At 35.8% G+C, this 13,303-nt stretch overlaps 1 protein-coding gene across 12 annotated transcripts in view; it reads left to right on the top strand.

The window, feature by feature from the left end:
* CCDC171 (coiled-coil domain containing 171) overlaps positions 1 to 13,303 on the top strand; it is a 178,313-nt gene that overhangs the window by 26,508 nt on the left and 138,502 nt on the right. For all 12 annotated transcript variants that reach the window (XM_090132595.1, XM_090132594.1, XM_090132596.1 and 9 more), the window contains 2 exons: positions 7,476 to 7,568; positions 9,478 to 9,638. In XM_090132595.1, coding sequence (XP_089988721.1) covers positions 7,476 to 7,568; positions 9,478 to 9,638 — 254 coding nt within the window. The remainder of the gene's footprint in view (positions 1 to 7,475; positions 7,569 to 9,477; positions 9,639 to 13,303) is intronic.

Here is a 13,303-nt window from a genome sequence, read left to right as displayed (position 1 = left end):
GAAAGGAGGAGAAAATTCTTAACCTCCTCCCCCTGCTTTTTTTTTTTTTTTTAAATATTACTCAGGTATTCTTCAATTATTATTCTGAACATGATTTGAATGAACACATTTCTAGTTTCTGAAGTATATTTCTAGTTTCTGGAATAAGAATTGATGTGAATGATTAATGGCAATTTTCCACAGAATATTCTGTTGCAAGATAGCTGTTGGTACAGTATCTAACCTGCTAGCTTTCTAGCTTGCAGCAGTACCAAAAGTGGTGTATTACTGCGTGAGCCTGGGGTCCTTCTGAACACATACTCTACCAGAGAAAAAAACTGAAGAAGAAACCTTGTTATTGTTCTGTCTCTTTAGCCCAAGATTCACTAGTCAAATTCTTGATGTATTTGTACTGAACTCATCAAGATCTTATTATTCATGAATGTTAATTTTCTGGAACCTGTGTTTTTTATTTTTGCCCTTTGCTCCACTACTCTGGAAGGATGATTTCTTGGGAAATCTAAAGCAGTTTGTATATAAAAACAGTGTTTCTTGTAATGTGTCTAGCTACCAAAAAGCTGGGTAGAAAAGCTATTTGATGAACAAGGAATGAGAGGGGAATGTGAATTTTTATGATGAAAAACAGAATTATTATTTCATAAGTTTCAGCCTCTGTCTTGTTCATGGAAATGTGGTGATCCTCTGTTTTATGTTTTTGAGGTTGCTGTCTCCCAGAAAGTTGGAGGTCAAGGTCTGTCAAGGTTTTTAAGCCTTTCTCTTGAGTCTTGAAAAATGTCCCATAACTTGGTCATTTTATTTCTGATACTTTGAGTGTATTGCCATTTTAAGATCAGTCCCTTAGCTTTCAGAAGGTCTTTTTATGTTCCCCTCCTTTAAGCATATAGACTTTCAGTATGCTGCTGAACATGTGGTCTTGCATTACTTTGGTAATGCTGCTATAATGGGAAAATGGCTGGGAAGAAAACTTGTTTGAGTGATGGTTCACCTCTGTATTTACAGGAAGTGTAAGTATATGTAATAATAAAGTACATGTAATAATAAAGTTGTGAATGTACTAAATTTCTTACTGTATATAAGTTAGTGAATTGAAAAATTGAATTTCAGATAAAAGCAAAATTGTAAACAGACAAAACTAACTGAATTGCAGTATTCGGTATAGGTCTCACAGGAAGGAGTTGATAAAGCTTCAAACAGTATGAGAAAGGACACATTCCACAGCCAGTTAGCAGTGCCACTGGTTAAAATTTGAAGTCCTTTTTGTTTTCTCTGCCTTCACTCTCCTTCATAGCTCACTCATACTGAAGCCTCCACTTCATAGTGTCTCCACACTCACCTGCACTTCCTCATTTCCTAGATCACTTTCTTGATCATATCTAGGAATTCGAGCTACTGTGGCTGTCTTATATGCCCTTTAAGCACTGTATTTTAGTGACTCCAAAGTTTAGGTTATTTCAGTGACATGCTTACTCATGTAATGCACTTTACAGAGGACCTTCCTCATTATCATCAACATTTTGTTGTGTTATTCAAGCAAAAGTTTAAGACTTGTCATTCTTAACTCACTGTCAGACCAAAGCTGAATATTCTGTAGACCTTATTAGGATTTAGTAACAAGGCACATTTTAATCTTGTCTGTGTGCGTATAAAGTGACAGTGTTGATGACTGGGCTTTTAAGGACGTTATGAACTATGGAGAATAAGACCCAGAAAGATACCCTTTTCCTCTCAAACTTCTGTAGGAAGGGAGAGCAATTAAGATAGGTTTGCCAACTGCAAATCAGTTGCAGACTGGGGTAGGTTTGCACTTCATCTAAAGGCAACCGAGCTATAGCTGTTTAACAATTCTATTGGTTTTGACTTTTTTCCTAGAGACAAGCATATGGATTATTTTATAGCCCCCACATCAGTGTTACACAGGTCAAATATGACTCTTGTCAATGAGATACATTACTCTTCATTTATAAGACTTCATTATAGGAAATACTGATAGTGTAGACTGCATTCTGTAAAGCTGAAAGAAATTTACCTCAGTGGTTAAGAATTGCTTGTAGTTAAGCACTTTTATAGTTAATAATAAGTTGTTTATTATCTGGACAGGAGATGGCTCCACCTTACCATGATCAAGAGGCACCAGTATTTCTAACAGTAGATGGAAGTGGTCAGCATATTTCCCAAAGATGTGCTTAGACCTGACCTCTTAATTTGAGTTAGGATTTGTTGGGAAATGCTTTTAAGCTGGAAAAAGTGAGATCTTAATCTGAATGTGGAAGCACACAAATGGAGTGATGATTCTGATCTGATGTATATTCTCTTCCCTGAAAATTGTATCCTGGCTGAGCGTTGCATGTAAGGGGCTGTGTACTTAAAGCCATAGAGGTGTGTAAATATCCTAATATTCCTCATACCCTAAAAATCTTGTAGAGGTTATCAAAATAGAAGCAGAGGAGGGAAAAAGGACTTACACTACCACATCTGAAATTGGTAATTATTGGAAATGTACTTTTTTTTCCCTCTTCTTTATTGTTTGCTGAAGGTTTTGATCTGAGTGCAAATGTCAGAGGATTCAATTAAGTAGCTGTGGCATTGCACACATACAGGATATTGGCAGTACATTCTGAAGGAGTAATTTAGTTTCACACATACTGCAGTACTTACAGTAAGGATGAAGAACTGAGAAACATGGAAGCCAAACAGACGCTTTGGAAAATGGTACTGAAAACTGTTAGCATATGGAAAATATCTCCTAGAAACCTCATTAGCATTTACATATAAAAGGATAATGGAAAAAGTGTCTGAATAGTAAGGGCTTAGTCTAATCGTATAGCGTCACTGCCTACAAGTTAAAGCCTGCACAGAAGTTTCCTTAGCCATTTTTCTTTGCTCTTTCTAAAAAGACACAATTCTATCTGTGCTGTCATGAAAATAGACATGAGATCTGTGTTCTTTAAATTGAGACTTATGTTTGTTCAGCTTGAGTATCTGAGGAAACTGAAAATTCTGTGAGTTCAGTGTAGTACCGTTCTTGTCTGTCTTCAGATCTGCTGTGTGTCAGGTGAACATGGACATCATAGGTGAGCTCTGTCATTACTGAATAACCAATGTTACCAGTGCTGCATAAGAAAAAAGCTTCACCGGAGAACTCGTTATTTCAGTCCGTCCTAGCAATATATTACTAAAAAGAAATAGTCCATGCTAAAATGGAAAATATTCCTGCTTAACTTTCAACTGGAGAACTGTAATCTGGATATCTGAGATCCACAAGTTTTCTCTAGAATTTGTCTTCATGCATCTTCTTTGTATACAGGCATTGTATAAAGTTTTTGAATATAAAGGCAGAAAAAGGGCTGCTATCTCTTGCGTGATTCAAATGAGATTTGCATCTTTCTGTTTGTCAGAAAGGTATATGGAACTCCTCTCTTCATCCCAGTTTATGTTCTGGAGTTTTTAATGTAGTGTTACAGATTAGACTCATCCCTGACATTTCTTTCTCCCACAGAATACACAGTAGATCATTATCTCTGCTACAGCATGACAACAGTATGCACTATGGAGTGAAGTGCTTATAAGGATTAGCAGAGCCTGTTTGAGACATCACTAGGAAAACAGACACAAATTTATATGAAGTGTTTGAGGTTTTTTTTATTTTTTTTCCCTCTCTCTAGTCTCAGTTTGGAATCCAGTTCCAGTTTCTGCGGCTGATGTATACTTAGATAAACAGCAGTCCCAGATAGTAATCTAACTGACATGTGATATTTGATGGATCTTTCTGTTGTTTAGCCAGGCTTATATGCTAATTTCTGATTAAATACCTCTTGCAGTTTTTGGTTTTCCCACAAATTTTCTTCTAATTTACTGACATCTTATTTCGTTCAAATTTACCTGACCCTTCCCTGATGCAGCTCCATGCTGTTCTCTCGGATTCTGTCTCCGTCACCAGAAAGCAGAGGTCAGCGCTGCCCTTCCCTCCCCTTGTAAGGAGCTCTAGGCTGTGATGAGGCTTCCACTTGTTCTCTTCTCCAGGCTGAACAAATCAAGGGATCTCAGCTGTTCATGCATCTTGCTCTCAAGACCCTCCGCCATCCTTGTAGCTCTCCTTTCAACTCTCCATAGTAGTTATATCATTGAATGGTTTGGGTGGGAAGGGACCCTGAAAATTATCTCGTTGCAATGCCCTTGCCACAGGCAGGCACACCTCCCATCAGGCCCATATGGTGAACCAGAAGCTGCAGTAACCAAATCAAAGAACCCTAGAAACAGAATATTCATTTCTGTACCAGAAACAGGATGACATCTTCATTACTTCCCCAGTTTACTGTTGTATTTTTTTGCAAGCTCTTAAATTTCTGAAATTTTGTGTGCAAGAGAGTTGCTTATTCTGGTAAACTAAGGTTGAAATCTACTTGAAGAATTTTTCAAGACATGAGGAGAACAGTCTTCGGCTACTAGCAGTCTAAGAAAGTAGTAGTAGTAGTTCTTGCCTGGATCCTGACAGTGACTTATGCCAAAAGAAAATACATATTCGTTCTCTCTAGGTCTGTGTTTCTGAAGTTCCAGCAAGCTAATTTAAACAAGGTTTTAAAAATTGAAGTTGTAAAAAATTACTGGTATGACTCAAGACTTTAAGAAGTCAAACAGAAGATGAAGTTCAAGAAGAAGAGAATTTGAGGTTCCTAACCTTGCAAGTTAAATACTAGTTTTCCCGGTTCTTCCTTTTTGTAGGCATGCTAGTTCTACAGGTTAGTTCTTCAGTAACTTCTGACAACTGAAGTAGATTAATGATCTGTGAATGTGCCTTTTTAAATGGAACTGCTCTCAGGCAGCAGAAGAGTGATGTGTTGGCACTTCTTACTCATTGCTTCAGAATTTTTTAGAAATGAATTTCTGTATTTCTGGCAGTTTAAGTTTCCTCTGGACCATGCCTTTTGCCCTTGCAGTTAAGTGTCCATCACGTCAGCTTTATATGTGCTCTAGTTTTCAAGTTCTGTATTAAGAACTACATATGCAGTCTGTTTTAGAGAATAAGATTGGTCCATTTTTTCATTCTTTCAGGTACCCTCAATAAAGCTGTTACTTATTCTATTTTTATTTTTTATTATTGGGACTGTCTCTTTGTTCCCTGGGGTACTCATTTGCAGAAATAAATTAATGATTGTGGTGGTGTCTTCTAACAAGCAGAAAGTTATTTTCTTGTTTCATTTGAGGGGAGAATAAGATAAAGGCAGAGAACAGAGTTCTCAGTTTGACTGGTTCTCAGAAAATCTGACATTAGTAGTCAAATGCGATGCAGAGCTTATGAATTAGTAAGTAATTAAAACCTTGCAGTTACTATTTTCAATTTTTTCATTTTAGTGTTTGGTATAAAAATAGATGTTTGTACAAGCTAGCCAAAGATGGAAGGTAATTTTTGCACTTGTGTCTATATTTTGAAATGTTCCTGTTGAAATTTTCAGTTTTTTTTTAAAGCTGTTGTATTTCTAAATACAAGACTTGTGATAAGTACCTTCTTCACCTTTCCCTTTACTCTTCTAATCAAGCTTAAATAAAGTTATATTAAAGCTGACTGTTTTAGTACTAGTACAAAGAAAACCATGAAATCTTACTAAGATTTTTTGTTCATGGACTACTTTTAGGCTGGCAGGACAGTATTCATTTGTAAAACCATCCTGCTGGCAGCTGTTGATCTGTTGAAGGATGCTAAGGAGGTCATTACAAACTGATCCAGGTGATAGTTTGTTAATTTTGCATTAAAGCTGATGTTTGGAAGGAATAAGACCTTTAAGACTAAATCAAGACTTAAAATTTTGAGGACAGTCTTAGAAATGTGGAAGTATAGGAGGACAGTTTGTGCAGGATTTTTTTTTCCCTTAAGTATGTTAAACATAAAACTTCTGAGAAAAGGAAAAGTTCAGGCCTTCTGGCATATCTTACTGTGGAGTAGGTTTGGTAAGTTCTGTGCTTTTTCTGGTTTTCTCTTTGGTATGCCACTGACAAACATCTGTATTGATAATTTTTCCTTTTTTTTGTTTGTGTATGTGAGAGAGAGATTATACAAACGAACATTACATTTATTGTCAAGAACCTTTGTTCTAATATCTGTTAAAGTTTCTTCTCTTAAATGTTTGCAATCAAGATGCAGTCTCACTGATTTATTTTACATTTCCAAAATCAAGAATTGTGATTGTATTTATGCAACCTGAAATGTGCTTATGTTAAACAACTTTCTGATACTAATTTATTTTTCTCTGTGTGCCTAATTTAAATTGAAATGCTGAGACAATTTGGGTTGTTTTTTTTTGTTATCAATTCTGTCATCCATCAGAGTGAAAATATTTTATTAGTATAAAACAGGGTAGTTAAATTCATGTATGAGTTTGTATTATATCAGTTACTGCTATACTGCTATACTATTATTATATTAGTTACTGCTTTAGCTAAGAACATTTTTCAGATGAAATTCAGTGTCCATGCCTTTATCTGGTTGTATGTGTCTAGTTAATGCTTTTGTGTTTAATATAATTTGGAAGTCTAAATCCCTTAAATAACAGGAACAACGAACCAAAAAAACCCTGCTGCTCCCCCAAAAAACTAAGTCAGGAAGTAGCCTATTTTTTGAACACTTTGTGGCCAATCCAGATTTCAGAACAGTTTTCTAACATAGCCATTTGCATTCTTTAAATGTTGGAAGAATGGACAACAGAGGTTCAGTGGTCAAATTCAGACAATCCCATGTTGCTTAAACTGTGCTTGCATATACAGATATTCTGTTCTGTAATGAAATGTGACTGATTTGATTAGTCAGGATATTTGTTAAAATATCATATGCATCCTGACGTTTTTCTAGACAAAACCTGCAGAACAGTTAGAAATCAATACAAATACTGTGTTAGCTCTTTGAAACATTATTTTTAAAGATCTTTGACATAGTGAATCTCACTGATTTAGGCCTGCAAAGCAGTGTATTCTTGGCACTGTAATTGGAAATTATATGCTAAAAACAGTGTGTGTTTATGGAATTCTCAGTCTTCTCAATATTTTGTCATCTCATTACTGACTTTATAGATACTCTATTGTTATTTCATTTTTTTTTTGAAAATTAGGATGGAATTGTATTGCCTCAGGTTACAACCTTGTAAAAGCAAATAGCGTGGTAATCAGTAGAATATTTAAGCTCAGTTTTTTCACTTTCTGATTCCAGCCAGAGTTTTTTTTTTAGTTCTAAAACAATGCATTAATAACATAATGCTAAATCAGTTTACTTAACAGAATAGAAAATAATAATGTAATAATGTAATAATTCTGTAAGAATTATTTTGATATATGTTTTTTAGATCATTTCTTGGATAATCATAGTTTCCTGTGCAAGTCAGGTATACTGGGTTGGTATATGGAATCCTAAAATACTGAGTTATAAGAAGAATCTGTATATCATGTTTACTATCTGTCTGAACTTAAACTTCTTCAAAATGTACTTCTAGGCAGCAACAGGCAGAATAAAGCAGTTGGAAGAAAGCATTGAAGCAGAAAGAGCAGCACATTTGAAATCCAAATTCAATTTGGAAATCACACAGGTAAACTTTTTGTTAAGTATTTTGTGGAGCTTTACATCAAATGACTTCCTGAAGTTATAAAGATGCAGTCTTGTAGATGCTCCAGTAAAAATACTGGATTTTTTTATTTTTTGCATTTTAGTTTCAAAACTGTAATACATAAAGGGAAGATCAAAAACACCTGTTTCTCGGGGAATATTCTTTTTAATGGTTTTTTTTTTTGAATATTAATAATTTATTCAGATTTGTAAGAATGAGAGAATAACTTCTAATATTTAAACAGCGTAGGGAAAAGAAACGTTTAATTAGAGCTAAACACTATGGTACTGTATAAATATCCTGTCCTATGTCTTTTGAATAGACACTTAGTAGGACTATGTGGATATGCAGTATATACATCTGACTTCTACAGGAGTGAGTACTCAATAAATGCACGCTGAAACTGCTGTTCCAAATATGATTGTTCCAAGTAGATTTCACCTTAAAACAATATTACAATATCAGTAATTACTAGTAAATGTTAATTATATGAGAAAATGTAATATTTTAGTAATGGATATCTATATGACTGGGAAGAGCTGGGAAATACTGTCACTTTAGGATGCAGTAGGGAAAGATCTCAGATTTGTTCCAGAGGAACTTGGGACAGCTCTTTGAAGAAGGTAGCAAGGCTGGTAGACCAGCTGAAGTGTCTCAACACCAATGCATGCAGCGTGAGCATAAGCTGAAGGAGTTGGAAACCACAGTGCAGTTAGAACACTATGACTTACCATCACATTTTCATGATAGCAGTTACAGATTGCATAACTGGAGCATGACAGTTAAGGTATACAAGCTGTTCAGAAGAGATGGGCAGGGAAGGATGGGTAGGGATGTTGCCTCTGAGAAGTAGTCATAATCAAGTTGAGAGCTTGTGAGTAAAAAAAAAAAAAAAATCAGGGATCGGACTAATAAACACCTGGTGGTTGCAATTTACTGCAGGCCATTGTAAACAAAGAGCAAGTCTGAAGCTCCCTGTTGAATGCAAATGTGTATAAGTCTATAGAACCTTACAACACTGTGTAATCAATGAATATACAGGTGCTATAATTAAGAAATATAGAGGAAAGTTAGGCTAAACAGATTATCATGCTAAAGAAGAATAGATGAAAAGCTTACCCTTGTTCTGGGCTCGCTGAGAAAACTCCAAGAGGAGCAATCTCCAAAAGAGATGTTTCCTTAGTGCTAGTCAGCTCTTAAATATTCTTATAAGACTTTACAATGTAAATTTTACAAACTTAATCAGTAAAACTTGTATTCTTTCTTTTTATGTTCTGAGCAACAAAAATAAATGATGCCATTTTTTGAGTTAGTTTCTTTTCTTATTTTAATGATCTTCTCTGTGAAAAAGCTCTAATTTTTTTATTTATTTAAGGGTACCATTAAGGTAGTAAAAAGTTGAGATTTGGTTTTCTTCATTTTCTTTGTCTACTTCATCATATTCAGTGGAACTGAGAGGGCAGTGTTCCATAAAATTACAGACTTCTATAAACGAGCAGCTGATAGTTTCCTTCTCTTTTTGAATATGTGGACTTTTCAAGTGTGGTTTCCTCTTAGCAAAAGTAATAATTGTAGTCTTTGCAACCACGTATCAAACTTAAACAATAGAACTCACCTGAAAAACTGTGCCTAAAGCCTAAAAGGTGAAAAATTCATACACCATTGAAGAACATTAAAAGGCTTTTTTTTTCAACTTACTATTTGTCTGTGTTTGAACTATCTATACATTTCTACCTATATTCAACGCTTTTTCTATAAATGCATTAAGATAGCTTTAATGGAATATAATTTAGATTTAATGGAATATAATTGTCCTTAAAACAGAAAATGGAACAGCGTTAAACACCATGATACTTTTTTCTAACTTCATTGCTTCCTGATCACTTGGTAGATGAGAATTCGAGAACTTGAAGGAGCTTTGCAAATGGAAAAAGTCAGCCAAGCAGAAGCTCTTTCAGACTTAGAGATGATCAGGAAGGAATTCAAAGAGGTAGAAAATGCATATGAGAGAGAAAAACAGAAAGCCCAAGAGAACTTGGAAAAAGTCAGTAGGTAAGTTATCTTTTATATTCATTGCAAATTGGCTGTAGGAAGCTGGAATAGCACTTACAGTTCTATAGTTTTCTATCAGTAGAAAACAGTACCATCCTACATACCTTGCCATATCTAAAAAAGGTTTTAAACCTGGTGTTCCATTAATAAGATGTCCATACTAGTAAGCATACATGTTAGGGGAAGGTGGAGAAAATTAAAATTTCTTTATACAAATACAACCTTATGATGAGAAGTTTTCATGGAAGTAGGTGGATCTTCAAGATTCTATCTAGGAATTGTTTATTATTTCTGCTGAATAATCTTCATTTTCTGCTTTTGAATAAACCTGGAAAGTTTTGACTTGGTAAGAAAAGGACAGGAAAAGGTGTGAAGTAGACAAAATTAACTGGAATTCCTTTCCCACTCACTAGAATCTGCTTTGTCTGTGGTAACAGATGGTTCTTGGAAGAATGGCTGTGTTATACTTCCCATGCAGATAGAAGGATGCACAGTACTGTATTTTTTTCCTAGGCTGAATCAAATATATCTTGGGATAAGAAAACAAGAAGAATGGTGTTGTAAAATAGGTAGCTAAGCACTAAGTAAAATGAGGAATAGATTTAGAGAAGGAAGAGGTTTGGAAGGACTTTAAGTTGATGGCTTACCATGGTGGTGGGGTTAAAGAATTCTGTGGACTTCAGAGCACTGAATTCGGCCTTTCTATATACACAGTTTCAGAGATGTTTTTAGTAACACATTTGAAATATCTGCTGTGTTATTAACACAATGGAACTCTTCATCAAAGTTAGGCCAAAAGAAGTCTGAAAGTGAGATTGTGTGTTTAGGTAAACAAAAAGTTGTATTAAGAAAAGAAAAAAAAAGAAAAAACCCAAATTTTTTCTTCAAAGAAAAGAAACTAATTTTCATGTTAAAATGGTGAGAATGTGTGAAATACATTATGATTGTAACTCAGTGTCATTATTCGGGAATACTGCAGTTTAAACAGCCGGGAAGCTGACAGGGTGTATTTTGAGGTTTTTAATTAACTATAAACTTGTCTTGCCTTGTTGTTTTGCTCTAAGCATGAATTCTATGTAGCAGTGTATATGGCATTAAGGCAATACCAGGTTCTTTGCATTTTCTTGAAGTGAGGAAAGCCTGTGCCAGCAATATGAGTTGTTTAAAATAAATTTTAAAAATCTACTTCATATTCAAAGCAGCTTTGTTTGAAGTCTGTCGGGTCAGGAGCTTTTCCGATCCAACTTCTGACCTGCATTCCATGTGTTCATCATGTATGTAAGTTCTAACCTACCCCCAGTAGGTTTCCCTGTTGAGTAGGTGAAGAAAATACAGAAAATTCATGGTTTTGGAGATGAATTCACAGATAAAATCTTTTCCTTCCCTGCTAATTCCTGGACAGTTTCTTCCATTCAAGGTCCAGTTCTGGGGCCCTCCCAGATCAAGAAGGACAGGAAACTGCTTGAGTGAGTCCAATGCAGTGTCAAAAGATGATTAAAGGAGTGGAGCTTCTTTCTTATGAGGAGAGGCTGAGGAAGCTGGGTCTCTTTAGCTTGTTCTCGTTAATATTTGTAAATATGGAAAGAGTGAGTGTCATGAAGGCTCTTCTCAGTGACATCCGATGACAGAACAAGGGGCAATGGGTGCTAGTTGGAACATGGGAGGTTCCACATAAGTATGAGAAACAGCTTCTTCACAGTAAGGGTAACAAAACACTGGAGCAGATTGCCCAGAGAGACTGTAGGGTTTCCTTCTCTGGAGATATTCAAAACCCACCTGAACACGTTCCTGTGTGGTCTAATCTAGGTGTTCCTGCTCTGGCAGAGAGATCAGACTACATGATCTTTGGAGGTGCCTTCCAATCCCTGACATTCTGTGATTCTGTGTGATTCCAAACCTGAATATTCCAAGGTCCATCTTTGTATTTGAGGCTAGACCAGCTAAATTCAGCATCATCAAATGAAACACAGGGCTTTGAGTTTTCTTGGCTATTGTCTATTAAGCTAAAGTCGTTTCAGTGTAGAAAAGCTTTCCCTGTCTTCAGTATGGGCGCATAGCATAACTTTCTGTAATCAGTCAAGGAGCCATTAGCTTTCCAGCAGTCTCTAGGTACAATTTATCATTCCTTCTAGAAATTTCAGGAATTACTCCCCTGTTGTTTCTATCCAAGCTCAAAAACTTGTCTTTGTACTATATGAGCAGCTCATTTCTACATGAGAGAATGCTAACCTCTCTGTGAAAGTTAACACAGTTTATCAGTTGGTAGTTTTAATAAAGGCTTGAGAAACAGAAACTACCTATTCTTAGAATACTGTCTCTCTGAACTCCTAGTCTGTAAAAGTAGGTAGTGAAGGTCAAAATTTACCTCAAATGGACTATCAGTATACTCAGTTCCTTTTAGATACTTGAATGTAGTGGGCGTGAATGTCTCTTCAGTCTACCTGCTCTTTTTATGTGTTGAAGCATACAATTATCAGTTATACTGATGAGTATCAGTGATTACTTTCAGTGGATCCCTTCAGATAGAATAGAAGAACCTTTGATCTTCTTACCTTTGAAGGGTGTGGTCCTTGAATTTAAGAAGAGGAGCTTGATATTTTCTTATAAGCCATGATTTGGCATCCTAACATATTTTTGCTTTGCCTGGATCCCAGGATTGTCTTTCAGTTTTTGGAAATTGTTGGGGACTTTCATTTATTGTGCTAGAATACTTGTATGCCTTTTTAGCTGGACTTGATGTGGGATAAGTGTAAGCTATACAAAGCTGTGAGAACTGATTTTCAAAGAAAAAGATCAGTAACAGTTTCCAAGCATACAGACTTTTCTGGGTTGCATAATTTATTAATTAGCTCTGAACCCAGTAGCACTATGTAAATTGTAAGTAACAAGAGATCTGGCTCTTCATGTGAATTTACTTTTCTGAAGAGCTTATAGCCACTGCAACATTCCAGTCATAAGAGTAATCCCACCATGTTTCAGTTGTTTGTGGCTAGCTTGCTGTCTAGCTGGTCCTTTTTGAGTAGAGCTGCTCTCCACCTGGTCACCAGCTGTATTGCTTCAAAGGGGTTCTTCCTTCCTAAACCCTGGACTTTGTATTTGTCAGTGTTGTATTTCAGAAGCTTCACACTAGTGTGTACCTCATGTCTGTGTATGTTCTTCACTTGAGCATATACGTTTTTTGTGTTGTGGCCTCTTCCCATCCAATTGCACTCTTTTCCTAATCCATGTGATTGATAATTGATGTTAAACAGATTCTAGTATAGAATTCTGTAGTAACCTACAGTAGTTACCCACTACTACCATCTGAACTTCTGAACTTTACTGTCTAGCCTTTTTTTTTTTTTAATCTACATGTTAATCCATGTATCTAGACAGTGAAGTTCTAATTTGCCTGTAATAATGCTGTGTGACAGTGTCAAAAGCTTTGCTGAAGTTGAATTAAGTATTATTCACTGCTTTCCTTTTGTCCACAGATCCTGTTGTTCTGTTATGGGTAACTGTGTTGTTCAGACATGATTTAATCTTAATAAATCCTCTGATTTTTTTCCCCAGTCATCTGTCTCACTTTCAGGAGCCCAGAAGCTAGTTCTAAGATAATTGCTCCCTGATTTTTCTGAGACAAGTGAGACTAACTGGTCTGTAGTCCCATTGTTTGTTCTTTTGTC

This window comes from Phasianus colchicus, chromosome Z (assembly GCF_987193195.1).
Source record: "Phasianus colchicus chromosome Z, bPhaCol1.hap1.1, whole genome shotgun sequence".
NCBI lineage: Eukaryota > Metazoa > Chordata > Aves > Galliformes > Phasianidae > Phasianus > Phasianus colchicus.
This window is presented reverse-complemented; position numbering and strand designations above follow the sequence as displayed.